The 24,612-nt window shown below is 38.5% G+C and overlaps 2 protein-coding genes across 2 annotated transcripts in view; one reads left to right on the top strand and one right to left on the bottom strand.

Annotated features, from left to right (window-relative positions):
• FBXL13 (F-box and leucine rich repeat protein 13) overlaps positions 1–2,001 on the top strand; it is an 80,397-nt gene extending 78,396 nt beyond the window's left edge. Inside the window, exon 19 of the mRNA XM_026868010.1 lies at positions 774–2,001. Within this exon, the coding sequence (XP_026723811.1) occupies positions 774–852 (79 nt within the window). The 3' untranslated portion in view covers positions 853–2,001. The remainder of the gene's footprint in view (positions 1–773) is intronic.
• A 108-nt stretch (positions 2,002–2,109) lies between these two features.
• FAM185A (family with sequence similarity 185 member A) overlaps positions 2,110–24,612 on the bottom strand; it is a 44,818-nt gene continuing 22,315 nt past the window's right edge. The window contains exons 7-9 of the mRNA XM_026868011.1: positions 16,348–16,443; positions 13,502–13,636; positions 2,110–3,858 (exon numbers count right to left, since the gene is read on the bottom strand). Of these exons, the coding sequence (XP_026723812.1) occupies positions 3,743–3,858; positions 13,502–13,636; positions 16,348–16,443 (347 nt within the window). The 3' untranslated portion in view covers positions 2,110–3,742. The remainder of the gene's footprint in view (positions 3,859–13,501; positions 13,637–16,347; positions 16,444–24,612) is intronic.

Genomic DNA, 24,612 nt, shown 5'->3' on the forward strand with positions numbered 1-24,612 from the left:
CACAGAGACTGTTGAAATTAAAAAACATAGGGACTTGCACAGTTACTACAGCTGTCCTATATAGCTATGAAAAACCACTCTGGAGACTCTGTGATATCTTTTGATGTAACTGGTTTATTTACCTTGTTTGGTGTTGTCTTCAAAACACAATGCTATTATCCCAGTGGCCTCACCTACTCAGTCCCAAAGACCTGTGTTTCAGGCTCCCCAGTCCAGACACTGACACACCAAGACCATGAAAGGAGGAGCTGAGAACTGCTTTACTCAGTCACAAGAAGAGAAGGGTTGGGCTAGAGGAGACCTTATTGCTGTCTGTAACTGAACAGAGGATACAGAAGACAGGGCCAGGCTGTTCTCAAAGGTGCACTGATAGGACAAGTGTTGTATGTGAAGTTCTGATTACATACAAGGAAACTATTTTCATGAGGAGGCTTGTCAAACACTTGAATAGGATTCCAGAGAGGCTGTGCAACCCTCCAGCCCTAGAGATATTCAGAACTCAGCTGGAAAAGCCATGGCCCACCTGGCCTAGTTGGATCCATTTAGAGCAAGACCAGGATTAAATGATCTCCAGAGGCCCCTTCCAAGCTCATTTATTCTGTGACTCTATGGCCTCACCCATTATCCTCTTTTTTGGTTTCCACACCACCTCTTAATATTGATGGTTTCAGTTAAAACAAGGAACTTTTGCTCATTAAACAGCTTTTAGTGCTCTTTGTAGAAAAAGCCTCTTCAATTTTTTTTATTTTTTTTTTTTTTAACTCTTGTTGCAGACAAGCTGTCTCAAAAGATACAGACAAATTGGAGAAACAAGAACATAATGATGCTGACCCTCCTTCCTGGCTTGGATAGGATCAGGATGGTAACATACTCACCTTCACCAAAAAACACCAATAAACAAATTCTTCAGAATGAAAAATGAAGAAATTGCACAACATCTACAGTTGTGGTTTTTTTTTTCACTAGAGCATGAAAAGAACACTGTATTATTTTACTTAAAACTAATCACACTTTAATAAAAGGCTGTTTGTTGAATTAGTAAGAAAGCATTGGGAATCCTTCTTGCAGGAGCGTGTGTGCCTTCAAGCAAGACAGCCGTACTAAAACAACACTGATAACTTTCAGATGTTGATTCAAGCTGTCTTCATCTTTCAGTAATGAAAGTTTTTGTAGTCCCGTGCAGAGCAAGCAATAAATAAATCTCTGTGTGTGTCTGGGGTTCTTGTTTGTCCTCTTTGAAGGTCCTCTCCAGGACATAAACACTCTGGCTTCCCACAGAACTTCACACTTGCCATGGCTGGTACTCATCAAGTACAGTGTTCTTGAGCAACGAAGAACAGGTAGTGACTACCCCTTCCTTAAGACACAACTATACATGCATGTCTAAGAACAGTTTTCTACTTCTCAACAGACATTTGTGCACCCAGAGCCCTAATTCTCCTAAAAGTCTCTCAGACTGAGTTCAACTCTCTGAGATGATGTTTATATCTGTAGATCTAGCTGGCAGCTGACAGTCACACCACATAAAAAGGAGCACGAATGAAAAGAAGTGTTAAAGGTTAGGTTTTCTCCAGTTACAAGAACATGTCTTCTCATCAAATGGACAAAAAACCCAAGCACACAAGGGATTTGCTATTCAAGTCCTAATTACTAATAACCCGGTAATCTTTCCTTGTCTAGAGAAAAATATAAAGTTTCACCTCATCATAGCAGAACAAGACATTACTCAAATGCCTTTGGGGAAACTCCGAAAGATTTGTCTTTCTTCATCTCATTCTTGACCTTTATGTTAAAGTTCTAGCTGGTCTCAACATTTATTAGCTTGGAAAGACTATAATCAGAATAGCTTTAGCAGTAGCACAATTTTTCTGATGGCTTATTTAAACTTCTTTAAGCAAGTAACTAACAATCCTAATGTTTAATTCCAGCTAGTTTTAGAATATGAATGCCTTGCTTTCTTTTGAACATGAAAGAAATAAAATATTTTCTTACTGTGTTCTCTCTTAAATTGCTGATGCAGCAGTCTCAAAAGGCACAAACTTAATCGCAGAGGCTGACAGGCTGTGAATTCCAGGTGAATAATAGAACCATTAAATTGACTCCATTTTGTGAAGTATCTACTACACTCTTTTATTTTTCAATGCAGTGTGAATTTAGAGGTGCCTCTTTCAGTTTGTCTGCAGCAGTACAAAAAAATTATTAGTTTCAAAAATTTTTCGGGAAATCTAAAACCATTAAACATTTATTTAGTGTATTTTAAAAGTAGTATAATAGTTACTAATAACTAGTAATATCATATTACTTTTAGTAATAATATTAGTAATGTCTTATATATTAGTGTTTATATTAAAAATACATAAAACTTGCCACACATATCAGTGCCCACCTCATCCAAACAAACAGTACACAAAATGGCAAACAGAATGGTGGAGGTTTTAACCACCCTGAATTACAGTAAAAATGTTGCCCTTGACTACTGAATTCCAGGAGCCAGGGGCAAATATACATCTTCAGGAATCCTGTGGCAAAGAAGTTCATTTCATAGTGTACCATTACCATCTAGAGGACATACACACATACACACAACTTAAAATCTGAGCTGACGCTCTGAACTCTGCCACTCTCCATCCACGCAGCTGGCAGGAATTCTTACATCGCAGTTTTAAAACAAATCTCAGCACTTCTTTTATAAGGTGCCATATGTGTATGGAAAGGCTTTTAAAAGCTCCATTTACTTTACTGTGTGTTTGTATTACAGTAACACAAAAACCTCCATAAAACTCACGTATGCCCTTCTACAGGGCGTACGTCCCTCACCTCCCTCCTCTGCATTTCTGCCTCAGAGCTGACAGTCCTGTCATGCAAGGCTGACAGGAAGGCAAGTCACTGGAAATGTAGCAAGTAGACAGATTACAGATCTCATGTATTGGGCCAATGCTTCCGTTCTTTGGCAGATTTTACTTTACAGGAATGTTCATGTAGACTCTTATCTGAAGTGCAGCTGGTGGACTGTTCTTCCTTGAAATCAGCCAGATCCATTGCACTTTTGAGTATTTATTTTAAAACCTTCTCATTGCAGCAGAACAGTGGTAGACAGAGCTAGAGTTCTTATTTCTATCCACAAACAAGTTGTTCAGGATGACATGGAGCAAGTTCTGTCATTTTGTATTAGTTTTACACATACAGTACCCATTGACAAGGCAGAAACTGCTTAAGGGATCAAACACCAAAGGAAAAGACCAAATAAGAATTACAGTTCTGAAAGTGGTTTTATCCTATCCACGATACAAGTAATTTGGTTGAAGAAAATTCTCTGTCTTGTGCATAAACTAGAAGAATTCCCATGGTACTGAGACATTTAAAAATATAAAACAGTTTGCAGAGCATGTCATCTTGGAAGTAAATTTTCATATTTTCAAATATGAGATGGTGAAAAAGCTTATTTTATTTAAATGACAACTCCAAACTTGTGTTTGGAAGTTACCAGCTTTTAAAATGATGTGTTAAGTGGGTCAAGTTATACAAATTCTGAATATGTAAGATCTTGTCATTCCTAAAAGGCACTAAAAGTAAACCAGATCTGTTAAGCACCAGCCACTGTCACAGGCAAATCTTGGGTTAAAACGCCCTAATTTTTAATATTGTTTCTCTCTTATATTAAGAATATACATCAAAGTTCCATAATTTTACAGAAATGTTCCTTTACAGTTTCTTGATTTAATCTCTTTGGCTTATTTTATCTTTAAGAACTCTTCAGCTTGACAGACTGGATCCAGCTTTGGCTTTTAAGACACACTCTGCCATTTTGTGTGTCAGCCTTAATCCATTTGTCTGTTTCATTCCTTTGATTCATGTGACCTGGAAAAGAGAGCTCTGTTTAGTTTACTTTGACACACAGTAAACATATCGCCACATTGCCATTTTTTTCAAGCTCCCCTGAAATACTTGTAAGACTTTTAATTGGCAGAATTTATACATTTTTAACACAGGCTTCTGACATTTCAATTCTGATACAGTTTTTTTGCATTAATCTAATTTCCTGTAATATGTTATTACAATAAAGTTGTGGGGTTTTATTATATAGTACTGTAGTTTCTATTATGGGCTAGGAAGTATGCTGTGGTGGGTTGACCCTAGCTGGATGCCAGGTGCCCACAAAAGCTGCTCTATCACTCCCATCCTCAGCTGAACAGGGGAGAGAAAATATAATAAAAGGCTCGTGGGTCAAGGTAACAACAGGGAGAGATCACTCACCAGTTACCATCATGGGCACAACAGACTCAACTTGGAGGAAAAAGGTTAGTTTAATTTGTTACCAATTAAATCAAGAGTAGGATTAATGAGAAATAAATCAAAACCTTGAAAGCACCTTCCTCCCACCCCTCCCTTCTTCCCAGGCTCAACTTCACTCCCAATTTCTCTATATCCTCCCTACTGAGCAGTGCAGGGGGATGGGAAATGGGGGTTGAACCAGTTCACCACACATTGTCTCTCCCACTTCTCCCTCCCCAGGGGAAGGCCTCCTCACACTCTTCCCCTGCTCCATGGGGTCCCTCCCACAGCAGACAGTGCTCCATGAACCTCTCCAACATGAATCCTTCCTCACGAACTGCCCCAGCGTGGGTCCCTCCCAGGGGTGCAGCACTTCAGGCACAGCCTGCTCCAGCGTGGGTCCCCCGCGGGGTCACAAGTCCTGCCAGAAACCTGCTCCAGCGTGGGCTCCTCTCCCCACGGGGCCACAGGTGCTGCCAGGAGCCTGCTCCAGCGTGGGCTTCCCACAGCCACAGCCTCCTTGGGGCACCCCCTGCTCCAGCGTGGGGCCCTCCCCGGGCTGCAGGTGGAGATCTGCTCCTCCGTTCCCCTCCCTGGGCGCAGGGCACAGCTGCCTCCCCATGGGCTGCCCACGGGCTGGGGGGAACCTCTGCTCCGGGCCTGGAGCACCTCCTGCCCTCCTGCTTCACTCACCCGGGGGCTGCAGGGTTGTTTCGCTCACATATTCTCAGTCTCTCTGGCTGCAATTGAGTAAGTTTCTTCCTCCCTTTCTTAAATATGTTATCACAGAGATGCTACCACTGTCGCTGATGGGCTCAGCCTTGGCCAGTGGTGGGTCTGACTTGGAGCCACATGGCATTGGCTGTCAGGCACAGGGGAACCTTCCAGCAGCCCCTTATGAAAGCCACCCCTGTACCCACCCCCGCCTGCTACCAAAACCCTTGCCACAGAAACTCAGTACATACATCTACATTAGACATTAACCTGGCTAAGTAATTTGAAAAGTTTTCTTATTTATTGTAAACACAGAAGAGACATGGGTAAGACCTGATTTTTCAGACAACCAGACACATTGCTACTATTACTGCTTTCTTATGATAGTGGTTTAAAAATACCCCAACCCTGAGATGTCTGTCTTTTTACATGTTTCACATAAACTTAGTATGCATGGTCATGCTCTGAAAATCTTACTGTATAACAGACAAAGGGAGAAAGTTCAACTTATCCAATTTTTACAGTCAAGAAACTGAGACCAAGGGAGAATAAGTGACCTTCCAAATTTATAAAGAACATTTATGACCAAATTGGGAATTAAACTCAAGTCCCAAATCAGTGCCTTTATCACAAGATCAACTTTCTCTTTTGTTTAGCTTTATAAAAGACCTTTTACTACTACTTTAGTGTTTGTGTGACTGAGTGAATTCTAAGTTTAGAACTAATTTGAGCCTGGAATAGCATAAGGGATGGCAGGGAAGCAGATTCTGAAGCAAGTCTGCAAACATGCTCTGCTCTGACCTGTAACACAGCTGAAGTTAAATTTTGGCCACATCAAAAACAGTGGCAAAACTCCAGCTGACATCACTGCATCGATTTCCACAACTCAAGCTTATGCACCAGAACTTTTCAATAGCATTCCAGCGCTTTGGTACTTCTAAGTGGGATCAATTTATGGTTATGGGCCAAACCCACATCAATTCACTAGCTGGCTGAGGTACTGTCTAGAAGTACAGGATTTGCAGAGGAGTCCAATGCTGACAGAGCTCTCCTACTGAATAAAGAGGTTTATCAGTGTCCTTTGTTACCAGACTACAAACATACCTTCAAGGATCTCCATGTGGATGTCCTAGTACAATTTCTGCACTCCTGACTGCTCCAGACAGCAGCAATCTCAGTCACATTCAGTCTCAGTATCATTCCTAAGACAGAATCTATAGTTCTGCTCCCCATCTAATCACAGACTGATATCTACCATCTTAGATCACCACTGAATTGGACAAACATGTTGTACATGAAATCTGTTAAGATCTGAACCCTCAGTTCCTCCAGAAGCTTTCCTGAATCACTCATCCCAATAGTATTGCATAAGAGAATGCAGAACAGAAATTAAAATAGAATCTATCTTTTAAGTACAGGTAGCACTTACAACATTAGATCAGTTTGAATTTTAAACAGGAAATAGCCTCCAGGTGTCAAAAAAATAAACCAACAAAGAAGTGTAAAGGAAAACTTCAGCTGATCCCTGTTGTAGAGCACTAAAACTACAGCTTTTTTCCCTAAGGAGAGAAGACACGATAAATGTAGGGCAGATATATACTTCCAGAAAGTGCATATTGGAGTGCTTGGTCCCAGATCCCCCCCCCTCATGTTTTTGTCACTGTGGCTTGTACTTCTGCACAAGGAACAAACACTGAAGCACAGAATCAGCCCTGTAAATGAACAGTTTCAGGCACTGCTTATGACCTGCTACACTTCTGCTAAGAAGTTAGAGTTTTGAAGAAACACAGAAACAAATTAACAAAAGCTGTTTTAAAGCTCAGTTGTTGTCTGAGTTCTGTTTCTCATTTTGTATTTGCTATGTGAACTTAGAAAAATGTTTTGTTCCTTATGCTTCTTTTGGAGATTTGCCTGTGAAGGGAATGCAGAAAATATCAAACTGCCTGCAGGAAAGTGAGTGTCAAGTTCTACTCCCTAGGCATGAAGATCTTCAAACTATTTTAAGGTTATTTAGCCTATCATCAGTAGCAGGTTCAAATCAAGCTTAAGATATTTAAATAGCTTTGTCTATGAGGTGCTTGCTCATCAAGCAACAACTTTAGTTCAAGACCTTCTGATGACAGTTTGTTCTTAACTGTACTCACTGCCTGTACTCCGAATACTGTGGGAACATAAGTGGATTTTGAGGATGACTTTGCTAGCATGATTAAATCACAAAAGCCAACGTCCTGCTGGATTGAGAAAAGCAGAAGAAAAAAAAAGGATTATATTCAAAAACCCACCAGTCAAGACAACAGCATGAGCTCAGGAGAAAACAGATGCAACGGTATGCTGTGTGGTCACCTTTTCAATCTAATGTTGCAGAAAAAGGATTTCCCACCCCCACCCCCCTCCAATGTGGTGTCTAAGGGCAGCACACCTTAGTAGAACTTCACACAGTCAAGTACTGACTGTTCATTCACTTGCCTTCCTGGAGACCGGAGCAGTTAGAGTGCTCTATTTTCATATCATAACACACACAAAGAGGAACATAATTTAAATGTTGCTCACTGGTGTTGTTAGGACTGTGGTGTATCTCAAAAGGCTGTGAACAGCTTGAGTTAAATGCAGGCTGAAACCAATAAAAGTCTGTAGGATAGTATCTCATCAAATGTGTTTTATAAAAAAGTTGGATGAACTTTCTATTTGACTTGAAGGAATGTAATCTTTTCCAGATACAACCTGGGTCTTTGTTTGTTTTTTTTCAGATACTGCTTAAGGATTAAGGCTTCACAGAGGGACAGTGTTTGGAGGGACACTGTAAAACAAAGCTCTTCCCACTCAATTCTAGTGGCAAAGAGTCAATAAAAATTGCTTCTAGGAAAGAAGGAAAGTTTTGAAGAAGTGTCTTGAAAACAGAGAAAACAGGGAGGGACATGGCAGCAGATAGTGTTACTCCTGGGATCAGAACCGTAACTGAATGCCCGAGTCAGCTGCACACTGGGAGAATGATTGCTACACTTGGACAGCTGTTAGGTTTCAGAACAAACTTAAGTTTCATCAGACTGACATAATGCAAACTCTTTCAGTTATTTCCCTTTTAAAGGCAAGCTGCTTGCCTCACATTATTCACTACTCTTTCAGCTGTGTTTGTATTTAACCCTGGAACTCCATGCAGCTAAAGACACATATATTACCTTAAAGTAAACAATATAGAATTTCTGATAACAAAAGCAGTTAAACACATCCATAAAGCTTGGTTCACAGTATATGAGATTCATTCTGTCATCTCCCTCCTTGCACGCTTGCTTTGAAGCAGTCCTACAGGGTAAGTCCACAGGACTTCATAGGCTGCTCTCCCATTACTACCATATCAGGAGCCACTGTGTCAGCAGTAAGAAATAAATTATTCCCAAAGGTAGGAAACATGTCTAAGTCACCTGTGTTCCAGAGAGGAATCCAGATCTAACCTCAGGCAGATGTGAAAGTCTTAGTATTTCAGTGCATGCCTGAGCAAATGATTGCTCTAAGTGGAAAAGTGCTTCTCACCACAATCTACCTGGAAAACCAGACAAGGTGAAAAGACTTGAAATATGTTATTGAGAGAAAGCCAAAAAGTCAGATACAACAGTGGTATCAAAGCCCATCTTTTCAAGGGGATTTGGTAACTAGACGGGCTGACTCCAGAGGCATATGAAGAGGAAGGCGACCAAAAGAATAATTGGATGCTGGATCAGCTCATAAGGTAGAGGCAACATATACATGGAAACTTTCATAGGAGAAAAGGGGTTAGAGAAGACAACTGGGGATTCCTCTCCATACCCAGGACAGACATCTGAGTGAACACATAAGTTAGCCTTATTATCTGTGTGCAGAGTCTCCAGAAGCCATGGCTCAGAGGACACTGTTAAGATGTGGCTCAGCAAAGCACTAGGGCTGTAGATGGGGTTGGTTTAGTACCAAAAGCTAAAAATCCTGTTAACTCCTGCAACTGTTGTCATGCTGGATGATACAGGGAACAAGTATGCCTCGACTTGGGAGAAGTCAGTAATAACTGAAGAGTATGTTCTTTTTGTAAGAGGACAGAAAAATATGAAGAGGTTGGTTTGCCAACTTGAGAAAGTTAAGAATAGGGAGACACAACAACCTACAAAAGACAAACGTTCATGGCCTCTGAGGAGCACCTGTGACACTGTGGGACTTTTACCAAGGAAACTCATGCAAGTGCTGAAAACCAGATGGAGTAAGTGACTGTGAAAGTTAAAAGGTCACTCGGCACCAAGCAGATGGATTGCGTCAGGTCAAAGGGTGCCGCTAGCTATGAACTTGACACTAGAACAGGGACCAGGGATGGAGAAAGATCTGGAATCTGATGAGTCCCTGGCACCACTCAGAGATGGAAGATTTGCACAGTTTAAAGAAAGGGTTCATAATCCAGACCATTAAATTTGGAAACTGACACTACCAGCTACAAGGATCCAGTGAAAGTCTCTGAATGACTGCAAGACTTTTTCCAGCAAGCTTACAACTGTCAGCACACAAGCTGGCAATGGAAGTGGGCGGAAGCATGCCCACTGGCTGCATTCATTTAGTCCCCAAATTTATCTACCCACAGGCCTCAGAACCTTCCTCTGAGTTGCTGTGGAGCGGGTGGGAGCAGATGGACACATCAACTTCAGACAAGAGCAAAGAGGGCTGAAAGCAGCCTCCTGAGGATGCACTGTATTTAACCCAACATGGTCGCCTAGCCTGCTCTTCACAATCTGCAGTACCGACAGCCCTACGGCCTCACTAGACAAGTTCGTATTACCAGAAAGTTTATCTTACTATGCAGCTAAGTTAACTTTACCACAACGTCAAATCATAATTTCTAGTCCTATCACCAGTGGACAGAGAACAATTTATTTCTTTCATCTCTGCAGAAATTTCTTACATTGGAAAAATGCATCTTATTTTCCCTCAGTCTTCTTTTCTTTAGAAAAAACACACTTTTTTAGTCTTCCCTCACTGATCATGTTTTTAAGCCTCTGATCACGTGTTCTCCTTTGGAGTCTCTACAGTTGTCCACATCCTTTTTTTAAAGTACAGTACTCAAAGCTGGACATATTCCAGCAAAGTATTACTAATGCTATGTAAAGCCAAGGGATTATTTTGAGTCTTACGGAACAGTCATGTCAATACACTGTTGGTGGTGTGTGGTTTTTTTTTGTTTTTGTTTTTTTTTTCAAACTGTGTAACATTATTGTTTTCTGTTTACTGATGTTTTTATTGAAATACTTCTCTTGGGACTACAAAGGTAATTATTCCTACCTTTATACTTTGAACTTAAAATGACTTAGAAAAATGGCCTATAAAGCATATAAATCAAGATTATCTGTATTTTAACCTTGTACTTTAACATGTTTGTAATCCCTTTCACATGACAGTCTAAGTTAATTTTCTGCTTAAATATTTGACACTTCCTAGCCTACCACCCTTCCTTTTACATATATAGTACCAGATATAGTTAGTTATCTCTACAGGCTTCTTAAATCAGCTGATTGAAGAATACAGGCAGACCTGGAGACATGGGGAAGGTGCAGACATTGAGCAGCAAGGGCTTTCCTCTTTGCTAGGGAAAGGAAAAGAATGCTTTGACATGATTACCGTCAGAAATTACTGGAATTACTCAAGCATTCTCAAACTAGACAGTCAAACAAACTTTCACAGATGGAAGCTAGACCAGTGCTTACCATGAAAAAAATCCGGTTTTATAACAGATTTCATTATACCATACATACTACTTCTAAGAGTACCTACAGGATGTCAATGGAAACAGGTGCCTTATCCTTGCAAATTACACTGGAGAGTAAACTCCTTGGCACTGTTCCCTAGACTCCTTTCCTTTCTCAGCAAGTGTCCCAATTCTGCAGGAAAGTCCCTTTCTTTTCTAAAAGAGCAAAACACCTTTCCACACTTGCATTAATCTGCCTCTAGAGCACTCAGTCCAGGCTTCTTGCTTTGACTAAATCCTGCCCTATTCCTTGGCTATCCTGCAAAACCCTGGATGTGACTGCTTGTGGGATTGTAGTGTACTGACTTCTCCACTCAGCGTGCAAACGGGAGCCATGAAGCAAGGTGATGGTGTTCATCATAACCACTGTAACGGCAGGAGGGAAGGCCTCCCTAGTGGTAGTGATAGAATAGGTGCATGTTTACCCATCACAGATCCATACTTTGTCTTCTCACTGGAGAGCCTCCTCTCTAACATATTCCCAGGGGCAAGTACAGCTTCCTAAAAGCAGCTGGTTCCTGTGTTATCCACATGAGAACTAGCCAGTTTCTGAAAAAATAATCTATTTTTAAACTAACCTTTGAGCTCAAAAAAATAATAAATATCTAAACTATCACACTCTGGTGATACAGTTTTTTTTCCACTTGGCAAAGCCCCCTCTTCTCTATTTTCTATTTCTTCCGTTGCAGCAGCAGGACAGTTACAGACTGTACCTAAAAGTTCAACAGTGGATAGTGTTTTCATGATATAGAAACAGTATGAAATGATTTTTAATTATTTCAGAAACTACTTGTACAAGAAAATTCTCAAATATCAACTTTGAGAATGAGGGTACAAGTGCTTGGCCTGCAGAAAGAATACACTGCACCCACAGTGGGGACAAGTATAAGGATAAGGTAACAAGAAGGAGAATCAGGAAGCATCTTCCTTGCCATGCCAAAGCAATGTTACTGGCTTGGCAAAGAACAGGGAGGTACTGTTTTCAAAATGGTAAAAAAAAGGAGCAAAGCATATGTTAAAATCAACTACTTCATCTCCCTTCAGGTTTGCTGCTTCTTACTGACCAGTGAAGAAAAGGGAGGACAGAGCTGCTGTAACTGGTTACATCATGTGAGAAAACACTTAAATCTAAATGCCAGGTATAAAGACAGATGAAGATACATTACTTCAGCCCAGCACTAGTTTAACTGAATTGTACCCTGCAGCAAATCCACTCCAGGGTCTATTTTCATTCACTTGTATTACAATCAATTTAGATCTATATTCAATATATTTTTTTTGTGCAATGCTGTAACCTCTTTAAAGAGCTGATAATCAGTGGCCTAATACTGCTGCCTCTGCATAATTGTTGTTGATTTTCATGCCTTTGGGATATGTATATTTATTTGAGGGTTAACTAATCAGAGCTGCTTTTGGCCTCAACTGCCAAGATCATTTCCATACAGAATGGTGGGTTGAAAAATTGCATCTGCTTCAGCGATGACTGTCCTACATAAACTGACTGGGTCATGAAACCAGAGAAGCCATTCAGCTGTGTATATCTGAAACACCACTCTAATCTTTAATGCTGCCAGAGTGACACCATGATTGACTGGCCAGTGCTCCTCTTCACTGGGAGAAGTGTTGTTTTACTGCTAAGGCAACCGTTCCATAGAGCCTTACTAGAGCCTGGGGTCCCTCTACAGGTTTCTAGCTGGAGAAATTCTAACCAGGTTTTTAAAATAAATTTTATTTAATAGCCACCAGTAAATTTAAATGATAGCTACTGTTCAAGGCAGGAAGAGATATGCCTATACATTTTAAGACTAATGTTTTACATAGGCAGGCTACATATTAAAATGCCATACATATCTATTTCTAACATTTCCTGACTTTGAGATTATCATCTTACATGGGGGAGGAAAAGAAGTTATCTTCTTAGGTTTAAAACCAAAGAAAAACTCAAAGCCTCACCCAATCTGCTATCATATCAGGTCATACTGACATAACACGTTGAAAACCAAATCTGGAGCCTTCAGACACATTACATTAATGTTTCCTCTTGAGCAAACCGAGTAATTGGTAACAGCAACGGTCTTAGCTTTTAAATAGACACATCCGGAAAGGAGGAGAGAAATACACACACTGACATTGAATTGTACAACTGTCTTCTAAAGCAGGAAACAGCAAGACTTGGGATTCCTGAGTTCAATTGTAATTGCACTAGAAAAATTCTTTCAGTAATTGCAGGCACCTTTCCATGTACTCTCTATTTGACCGTGCTCCAGCTACTGCTCTTCTCCCAGCTATCTCCCACCCATCATTTCTCAGCCTAACCTGCACTGTTTAACATTTATACTCTACATTTACAAATATGTGATATACCCCTTTTACTTCCCCCTCCCACTCAACAGAGACAGTGAAAACTTTTCATTACGTTTTTAGTAGACATTCCCCAACAATTATACGTGACTCCTAAACCAACAAAGCAATGGGTCAAACTCAGCCCTGGATTACCTCTCACAAGTTCACTGAAATAATGCTGAGGATGAATTTGACTCTAAGACTTTTGTTAGAGAGGCAGTTATCTGCATTCACAAGGCATTAACCAAAAAGGAAAATGTCATCTAGTAACATGGGGAGTACAACGGCACAAGCAAACATCTGAACCTGAAACACATGAAACAAGAAGCAGCCAAAAGCAATAAACTCATAAGGAAACATAGATGCTTTTGACTAAGGCCAGACAGACATTTATTGGAAGCCAAGATTAGTAAGCCTTACCACTTATAGTTACATGGTCATCTTTGGAGGCACTGTGTGTTTCTTTTAACTGGATCTCTGAGCTCACATCCACTTTTCTTCCAGACAACTGTAAATAGGCTTTGAGAGAGGCAGGTACCTTGACTGTAATTGAACCTGGTATAAATGTAAAAAGTTAGTGTAGCATTGAGATCAAAGCACGAAACAGGCAATTATTTAGCAAACTTGAATCAAATAATCGTTTGTTTGTTGTTGTGGGTTTTGGTTGGTTTTTTTTTAAGAGCCTTCAGACACAGTAACCTCTTTTTTGTCTCTGAAAGGATAAATGAAGACATCTTCATTTCTCATAACCAGAATACTGTCACATGTAGAAAATGGTGTCACCATATTTTCTTGGGGGACACAGACACTAACAATGACATATACTGCTAGCAACAGCTCTTAGTAGAGGATCTTATTACAGGAATGATCAAGGGAAGCAAATCTAATTGATCTCACAGGTGTTATGACCTTAGTTTCATCTTCTAGTTGCATATTTACACTCCCGAGAAAGGACAAGGGATTAGATTTGATGATTAATCCAACCACTGTGTGGCACATTATGAAAGAACTGCTCCTCTGGAACGATGAGATGCCACTTACATACTGTTAACGCTAGCAACTGTCTGCTTCACTGCAGAGGGCCAGCTGTTCACATCTTGAACAGATGCAGTCTCAAAAGTGACCCCGATGAAGATGGGACTTCCTGGTTGCTGAAATATAATGGTGCTTTTTTTTGTGTGTGCCCTTGTTCTCAGAGTTTCATAGCAACTGGGGCCTTCAGCCAATAAGGGCTGATATTGACCACAGATCAGATAAATTGGGTCCCCTGGGGGAGCCATTTTGAGCTAGCCCCCCTGGAGCAGCACGCTGCAGTTGAGGACTCTCCCCACTTGGGTTGTGATGCCACCCAGGGAAAGTCCTTGAGGTTGAGAACCCTCACATTTTAGGTGAGTGATCAAGAATTTTTGGATTGTCATTAAATCCTAGAGTTTTGTGCAGTAATAGTTTTTGTTCCCTCTCATGGACATTTGGATCTGTCATTTGTGAATGACTGTTAGAGTGCCAATTAATTGTATCAAAAGAAGTTTATTTTAATTACTGTTTATTTTGAGAGCCTCCACAACAGTGACTAACCAGTTTAGACTACATAACTAAAATGTAAACTACTAGAAAAATTGCAGCTTTGGTGGCCTGAATAATACTACCCTTGAGATTAAAACCAGAAATTCCTATTTCTGCTTCCCCTAAATATGTGCTTCTATGCATCAGGCTGATGGCAGATGCTGGGCCCCCAACCTGCCCACATTAGTCATATTTGGAATTACTCAGTCACAATATTTGGAAGCTGCACCCTCCACATTAAAACAAAAACCTAACAAAATTCAGAATACACTTTCTGTATACATGCTCCTTAGTTTTTGCACAATTCTAACATTCACTTTAGAAAAACATTAAAAAGTTTCTTTAAATATATGTTAAAAGCTGAAGCAGAAGACAGTAAGAAAACTGATAAGAACTAAACAGCAGTTAGAAAGCAACCCCAGTTATGCAGTTTAAGTTCAGAATCATTTGCCTGTGATGGTCCTGATGAACAAATAACTGTCAGCATAATTTAGGCCTAAATTTTGCTGGGTACACCAAAGCTTTAGAGTAAGAAAGGGAAAAGGTCTTAATCTTTGGGTCCTCCTTGGAGAGTTGCTCAGTGATGTGACTCATAAAACCCAACACACATGCAGCTAATTTATCACGAACAGGACATTTTCTACACTGCAGTTGTCAGCAGTTACTCTGAATTTACAGGGTAAATGAAAACAGAACTTCAACTTTGCCTTTACTAAACTGTGCTGCCAGAAGAAATGTCAGGCAATGTTTTGAAAATAACATTAATGAGCTTTTATGAACTACATTCCTCTCTGCTACTAATTCAGAGAAATGTTAACTTATTACTAAGTGACTCAAAACGTAACCAAGAAATAATATAAATTTCTTTGCACCAATGGAACCTGAATAGATTGTACAGAAAGAATGGCACACAAATGATTTCTATGCATTTCTTTCATTATTCCAATTCTAAGCAACTGCTAGATTTTAACAGGCATTGTTTCACAGATGACAGAAGGGTACCAAATACCATCTTCATTTAAACCACCTGAAGTGCCTAACAATGTTAGAGTCAAATAAAAAAAATACTGTAGTGAGGGTTTGTTGGTGTGTTGTTGTTTGTTTTTTTTTTGTTTGTTTGGGTTTTTTTACAAAACTAGGTATAACAAGACATATTCAAGGGTTTGTCATTTACAGTATCATATCTTCTGAATAGCAAAACTAGGAACCCAACTCTAGGAGTGAGCTTTTAAGTAAATGAAATTCTACCAAGTCATCAGGAAAAAGGAGGAGGAATCTTTGGGTTTCTGCCTCCGAATTTCAACGATGGAACATTTCACCCAGAAAGGCAGGAAAAAGAAATGTAAATATGTGTCAGCTGCCACTCCGAACATACATGTATCAGCATCATGGAGTAAACTGTGCTCAAGGCAAAGTAAGGCTGTAATACAAGTCAACTCTACAGAATTCTGATGGGTACACTGGCAGGAAAATAAGATAGTATTGAAAAATACAAAAATTCTGTAATCCGTTTTAAGTATCACTGCCCCTTAAGAGAGTTTACTGTATATTAATATACATCTATATTTATATATATTTTCATAATGAGGTAAAAAATAATGTAGATAACCAACAATCACATATGTTTTTCCGGACAGATAAACAAAAAAACCCTTTACCCCCTTTTACATTAGTTGCCACAAAAAAGATTTTAGTTTGCTAACCTTTCTGGGATTTCAGATCTACTTTTCTTAATTGACTGACATAAACATCTATTGTCCCGTGATGTGTAGAAGCTTTTAGACTTCCATCTGATGAATCTAAAAAAAGAAAAAAAAAAAAAGGAGAGAACTTGTGTATTCACTATTTTAAATAAAAATTTACTAGAATCTTTCTTTGTGCTTTGAACTGATTTTGTCAATTCTTCTGTGTTTGAGAAGTACCTTTTATTCATTTACTGAACTGTCAGACTTTGCTTAGAAAAACAGGTTTCTGAACAAAACTTCTCGTAGTCCAGAACTGCAGCATATACCGGTCCCAAGGCCATTGCCCTGCAGTTGTTATTGAACCTGGGGCATCTATAAGGCCTTGACAACACTCTGCTCCTTCTACAAGGATGAATTTATCTTCATGAGAAGGTAAAGCACAAAATTTGAACACTAAGATCTATTTTGGTTTCCAAAAGAGTTCGTTTGCTCAAATTCTGCACAGTGAGAAATTTAACCAAGAAAGCAAATAACAAGCAGTTATGCATTGTAACATCTTGTTACAGACAACTGTATATCAGGCTTTGTAAACTCTGATTCACTACATCTGAATTTTAAACAAATGTTTGAGATAACCATTGCACTTTAATACACATAGGAGAACAGCATTCATTCTTTGCCCTGGAACAGAGGCCTACATTTTCTTCTATACCATATTAGCTGAAATTTGTGATAACAAAGCTTTCTAGAGAAACATTTTTACAAATAGGAAATCTTTATAATATACTTAAGAAATAGTCTTTAATTACTTGCAATGTATTCCAGTTTTAAATACATGAATTTCCACAATATTCCAGTGAACTACTGAACAGACCCGTAGCTGATAAAAATTGAAATTATAGAGCAACTCTACTGAAACATAAAACATTACATATGTACATGAGCAAAAGGCAGTCAGTGAAATATCTTTTTTAATACAATGCTAGAAATGAAAGTATTGGCAAGAAATCTTGAAATACTGATAGAGACTGTTTCTTAGTTTCTGGATGTGCATAGGAAAAGAAACACAGTCAAACTCTCAGAAGTAGATAAAATAACAATCAAACCTGAATGAAACTTCCCATTTTAAACACTAAAAACATTAATGAGAGAATGAACTTGATTAATCATAACAAGGATGTCTAGCATTAATGCCTTACACTTGCCATACAGTTTCATTTGGAACTTTTCTGATCCCAGATCTCAAACACAGATGTCAAAGATCAGTGTATTAAATATAACAGTAAAAACATGGAAAGGGATTATTATCTCACAGCTAAAACTGATTTCTTTGGAGGAAAAAGTAGTTTAAAAAAAGTAGCTAATCCATATTCAGACAGCTGAGAAACTGAGACCATCTTTCGCTAATAAGAAAACAGTAACACCTAGAATTGGATGTGAATGTTTCTACCATCTCAACGGATTTTATGTTAAAGAAGTTCTGTTCCAAATCTGAAAAAAATATTAACTCTCAGTTAACAGAAATTAACAACTGGAAAAAAAGGTTTTGCTTGTGTAATAACAGTGAAACATTTAATTGATGACTTTTTAAAAGGTTCATAAAATAAGAAAAGTGCATAGTTTGAATTCAGAGTTTGCTATGGACTGACAGCTCAAGGGGAAATACAAGGATGAATCGTTCCACTGGAAACAGAACAGATGGTCACTCTCGAGCAGTTTCAGCTATTTAAGAATTTACTAGTACAGGGAAAAAAAAAAGCAGAAAAACAAAAGCAGTGAAGCAAGATGTCCTTGACAAAGTTTTTATTAAGCTTTCTGAAAAATAAGTACAGCTTGAAGAATAAGACCTCAGTCACATAACTTGAGAAAGACTATACAATTAAAGAACACTGAAAGTCCCACAAAGGTGACAGAACTGAAATATAATTTCCAACATTTAGTTCTTCTTCCTTCATTTCATAAAGCCATGTACTGAAGAAAGGATTAAACAAGTGATCTTCACTTGCATCTAAGTAAAAAGATATTTGCCTTTCCTAATGACACACAATGATGGACCTTGCCCATCAGATCTAGGAATAAAATAAGTGACAAAACTGATTTCAATATGAAAACAAAATATATTTATGATTTCATTAAAGACAAAGTATAAGATTCCAGCATATATGAAGTGTGAGGAACATTTAATTCCTACTTAACCGGGTATTTAGCATTGTTCATTGATAAAGACTGATCAATTTTATTTTTTCAGTTAATTTTCTAAAACTGTCACATGAAAAATATGAGAAACTAAAATGTATACATTAAATAGACTAACTGCACATACTACTAAAAAATCATTAGCAGTACTTACCATACTCACCATCTGGACCTGGCAAAACAACTGATGTAACACAGAAAGCAACCTCTCATGAAAATAATTTACTAACTAAATTGTCTAGAGTATCCTTTTACCACTAAATGATCTGTTTTCTACCTAGATTTTAATGTTATATCCATTGGTTTTAAAGGCCATAGTCTCTTTTGGGTAACTTACCCTGTTCTGCATTATAACAAAGTGCCAACTACGACATCACCTTGATAAGCCTCTGACCTATTGCAGATCAAATGGGATCTTCCCCTTTGAATATCTATCCACACTCTCCATATCTATGTATCTTCTTCCACAGACTACATCATACTGTGTTTATCATCTCTGCAAACCAATTATAGTTGCTATAGTTGTCTACTATTGTAAATGTTTAAGAGACTAATGGGGTGGAAATAACTTCTAAAGAGATAATGCACATTTAGACAGGAACATAACTGTCACTAATGTGAAAACCCTGGCAAGGCCTCCTGTGGAAGTTTCGATAAATTATGTAAAACTGCTCATCTATGAGTCTCGAGTTGGAGGCCAATAACTAGTCATGAACTCCAGGGTCAATACTGGGTCCAGTCCTGTTTAACATCTTCATTAGTGATCTGGGTGATGGAGCATAGTATATCCTCACCTAGTATTGTGTCATCGGCAAACTGAAGTGGCCAATATGCCAAGAGGTCATGTTGTCATCCAGAGGGAAGTGGACAGGCTGAGGAAATGGGCCTCATGAAGTTCAGCAAGAAGTGCAAAGTCCTGCACCTGCACAAGAACAGTCTCAGGCACCAGTACATGCTGGAAGCCATCCAGCTGAAAAGCAGCTTGGCAGAAAAGGACCCAAGGGCCCTGGTGGACAGCAGCTCGAACATGAGCCAGCAACATTCCCCCACAAAGGTGACAAATGGTATCCAGGCTGCATTAGACAAATCATTACCAGCAGGTCAAGGAAGTTGATCCTTCCCCTTTTTTCAGCACTGGTGAGGCCAACCTGGAGTACTGTGTCCAGTTCCAGTCTCTCCAGCACAAGAGACAGACATACTGCAGAGTCTCCAGTAAAAGGTGAAAAGATGATTAAGGGCCTAGAGCATCTCCTCTGTGAGGCTGAGACAGCTGGGACTGCTCAGCCTAGAGAAGGGAAGGCTCAGGGGATTTTTACCAAGGTATATGTACCCAGGCAAGCTGCTCTAGGTAACCCTGCTTGAGCAGTAGGTTAGACCAGATGACCTCCAGGGGTTCCTGAACAACTTCAACCATTAAATGAGGCCTAGACACATTCATTAAACATTGTGTTTTCTTTTTTATGTCAAGTGCTTTAAAACTTCCTTTTTATTAACCATGAAAAAAATAACAGCCTCCTTTTAATAACTGGATTTTGGGATTTCATTTTCACAGTTTCAAAGTTCATAGTTTATAACACTTGTAAAGGACTAGTAAGAAAATGATAGCCTTAATTTTAGCATGTTTAAGGAGAATGCTGATCTACACAGGAAAAAAACCCTCAAACTATAGAGTGATTTCTTAAGTTGGCAATGGTATTTTATCCCAACAGGAAAAGCACTTTGGGTTTTGCATTACAGATTTAATAAATAAATAGTATCCTACAACACTAAATACACCCCTGTATTTTAATATGCATGAGACATGCAATTCTTTGATATCATAGCCTCTTCTTTCCCAGAAGCATGAATACGCAAGTCTAGCTATGAGTACATAAGCCTAGATTTAGACTTTCAGATTTGGTCCCTTGATTTAAATCCATAGAAATTAAATCTTCATTAGCCAAATTTCTGTAGATTAACCTTGGCCTAAGTAGGAAATGAAACATATAATGAAGAAACCTGATATTTATAGGATACTGCATTTCTTAGGATGTACCCAATATATATTAAATAATAGTAAGAGTACTTAAGGAAATGTGATCTCATTTTGTATTCACTTATCAAGAGCTTTCAGTGCACCCTAACTAGTGAAGGAAGGAAACCATTTTTCAGAAAAAAAAAAAATCAAGGATTTTTCCATTTGTGGCATCTTATGAAAGGCTTTCAGACATCCTATCTGTAGGAAAATACTGCCTGTTAGAAGTTATTAGAATTGGATCATACTTGGATGTCTAGTTATATTTCTACTGTCTGGAATGCAGACTAGTTAGCTCTGTATTAGAATAGAATTAACCATCTGTGGATGAAATGGATGGTGTGGTCCATTTTTATCCTACAAACAAATAGGTATTGACAACTCTAGCAAGATATAACATTCTACAAGTATGAAATATCAGGAGACAACAAAAGGAAAATATTGCTCCCAATACAATATAAACTCAAGTACTACAGTAACAACATCCAGAATCTTCAGTGCCATGATACGAGATGCTATAAAACATATATGGTGTAACTTCAAAACTGTTTATTGGTAATAGAACACATACAGAAGCAAAAAAGTTTATTATTTTGAGCTGCAAGGAAAACCTTGTGGTTCTCAGGTAGCAGCTACATTTTCTGTATGCTCCAGTTTTTGAAAGTAGTTTCTTCAGGACATAAGCTCGGTCCAGAATGCTATGTAATCTACACTCAAAAGGACAAAGAGAGGGAAGGGGAACATGAAAACAAGACTCAGGGTAAAATTAAGTAGTAACTCAGAAGATATTAAAAAGATTAGTCCACTATGAGTTAAAATTTTCCTTTTCCATAACCTGACATCTGAGGGATAGGAAAAAGCAGCTGATTCCAACCTGCCTGTAGAGCAGCACCCTTAATATAGGATGGTGTGAAAGTAGGAACAATGTGGAAAAAAAAAATTACAGGTCTGTCATCAGCAGAACACAAAAGAAGGTCCAGTTCCGAGATACAAAGTTGGAAGATGAAGTACACTTAAAATGAGAGCCAGAACATCAACATACTTCAAGCAGATGATAAAGACTAAATTAACAGAACTAATTCCTATTGACAAGTGTGTGCATGGATAATTTTTTTTTTTTAAGTACTTAAGAACTGTACCTTATGAAGTACAGTAAATGCCTTTAATGGAATTCAGAAATTAGGTTTTCAATTCAAAAAATTATCAATTCCCTAGATCACATATTAAGAACTGAATCCTCAAGACAAAACTCACAGATGCACCCTTACTTCTAAATACACTAAGTTGGTTATTGTCTTATTTTTCAGTTATCCAAAACTGTCTTCAATACCATAGTTGATTCCGTACTTAACTCTGGCCTTATGACAACACTCTCATCACATCGCAAGTGAATGAAGCTTTTAGGTCATCGAGTATTAGTTACTGAAAAAATAAATTAGCAGAATAAGGCAAGTTGATGCTGACATTTACAAAAAGAGTTAAGAGTTTCTTAATATAGATCTCAATATAGTTTTCCTTGTCAGAGTAAGTTCGTGCTGCCCACAAGCTGGTTAAGGTTGTTTTCTCCCTGCTGAAACAAAACAGCTACCATGAGCTTTATAATTTCTGACTATACCAAAAGATTAGTCTCTTGAATGCATTACTGGATTAAACCTAAGTAATCCAGCAAGGAAAAAAAAATATTTTTTTTTGAGCTGGTAGGGGAAAATTTGGCTTGGCGGCAGAGTAGAGAATACATAATCAGACCATACCAGAAACATTGAGAAATAAGCATAGCAGGACTGAACATGAGCCAGCAGTGTGCCCTGGCAGAAATGTCATCCAACACTATCCTTGGCAGTATTAACTGAAACATGACCAGCATATAAAGGAAGGGATTCTTTGTCTCTACTCAGCACTTATTAGACTACACCTAGAATACAGAATCCAGTGTGGCTCCCAAGAGAACAGAGACACCAGTAAACTGGAGTGAATTGAGAAGAGAAGCACCAAGGTAGTCAGCCTTCCTCATGAGGAAAGGCTGAGGGATGAGGGCTTGCTCAGCCTGGAGAACAGACTGCTTCAGGACCCGATAGCAACCCCCTAGTACCTGCAAGGAGGTGATCAAGACAACAAAGCCAGGCTCCTCAGAGCAACGCATGATGAGAGCATGACAGACAACAGACAAGCTGAAACAAGAGAGTTTCAGTCTGGAGAGAAGGGAAATCTTTTTCACCCTAATGACAGTCAAGCAGTGGAACAGTTTGACCAGAGAAGCTGTAGAGTCTACATCCTTGGAGGTTTTCAAGACCACAGAATAAAGCTCTGAGCAACCTCACAGTTGACATGGCTTTGAGCAGGAGGCTGGAGACTAGAGACTGCTTGAGCTGGGGGGGCTGCATAAGATGGCCTCCAGAAGTTCCAACCTCAACTGTTCTGTGGTTCTGCAACTTCCTGAGGTCTCTTCCAACCTGAGTTTTCCTATGAATTTACCAAATAAAAATTTAAAATATTAAGCTAGTTCTAAAAACAGAGTACTCTGTTACTTTTTGTAAGATAACTTAAACTAGAAGTAAAAAAAGGTCTGGTTGTTTTAAATTAAAACCCATGCAAAACACATAGAACATCTGTTAGAAGTAGGAAGCTTCTAATACAGGGTTGGAAAACAATTTGTCTGTGACTAACAAATCTCACAGAAAAAAAAAAAAAAAAATCCCTACTTTCATATTTTCACAATGCCACTGTGAAACACTGCTGTATGCCAGACACTTAAAATCAGACTGAATTTTGTAGAGTCTTCAAAAAATAAAAATAGATCTACACAAGCAAGTAATACCAAAATAAATAAAACTATTCCATTAATAACAAAAAAGCAGAAAATTAAAGGGAGTGAGACAACAGCATTAGTTTCCTGTTTCAATGCAGAATTATACAAGAAAAAGAAACCGTTAATACAGTTGCTTATGTTCTCCCTAAAGTATTTTGAAAAAAATCCAGCACTCTCAACTATGTTTTAGTTTGACTTGTAAATAAACCTCTTAAAAGCTAAGGATACATCCCCAAAAATCTAGAGATGAGTGCATTTTTTAGTTAATTGATAAAATTCTGCCTCCAGTGAAAAAAATAACTACATCTCTATGAAAACACGGCCAGGGAAGTTGGAAGATCTGATTTATTCTTCCTATTTCTATCAACAAATCCTTGTCAAATCTCTGGCAATCTAACAAATTATCTTGTGGCATAAATTTCTCATACACAAAAATCTTTCACTTTACCTTTCCTTTCTCAAGCTTTTAGAGTTAAGTCACTGGATCTTTAGTTATTTGCCTTTGGAAAAATTCATAAAAGTCTTAAGAATGTTTAATACTTTTTAGGAAAAAGTATAAACTAGTGCTTTCAGAATTGAAGTCTGACAAATAAAGCTTATTCAACTGTAAGATGTATCTTAATGTTTAAGCTGAACCTGGTTAATTAAGGAAAATAATCATCATCTGTTGATGGAAAAAGCTGCCTCCTGTGTTAAGAGATCTTTATTTAAACACTCTTCATATTCTATGAGTTTATTTAACAGAAGGAAAAACAGACTAGCAAGCTTAATTTAATTCTGTGGTTTAATGACTAACTTTTAAGAATGTGTATTGCATTCATTTTCCAGTGATGTTAATATAGATTGCCTAAAAACACAAGAGTTGTAACAGTACAGCTCGTCCCTGAACAATGCTTAGTGAGTGACTATGGTTACTACCATTAGCAGAAGTCTTTGAGATTTAGGCCTATAACCAAGTTTATTTACAGGAGAAGTCCTATGTACATTCAAGACACTGAGCCTTGTCTATGATTTTGTTCCTTCAATATTCTGCCGTAGAAATAACCAGAATTTGAGTTTCTCCCTTTTGTGTTGATGTACTATAAATATGGTCAAAGAGGCCATAATATTTTCCTAGAATAAAGCAACTGATACAATGTATACCGTAATTGTTAACTCCAAGTTATACTGTTGCATAATACCTCAATTTCCTGATTTATGAGCTGTTAAGGGAAAATAACGATTATTGTAGTTTGGGAATGGTGTTTAAATTGTCACAAGCCTCCCC

The sequence above is a fragment of the Athene cunicularia genome (genome assembly GCF_003259725.1).
Source record: "Athene cunicularia isolate RWA chromosome 1 unlocalized genomic scaffold, athCun1 chr1_part2, whole genome shotgun sequence".
NCBI lineage: Eukaryota > Metazoa > Chordata > Aves > Strigiformes > Strigidae > Athene > Athene cunicularia.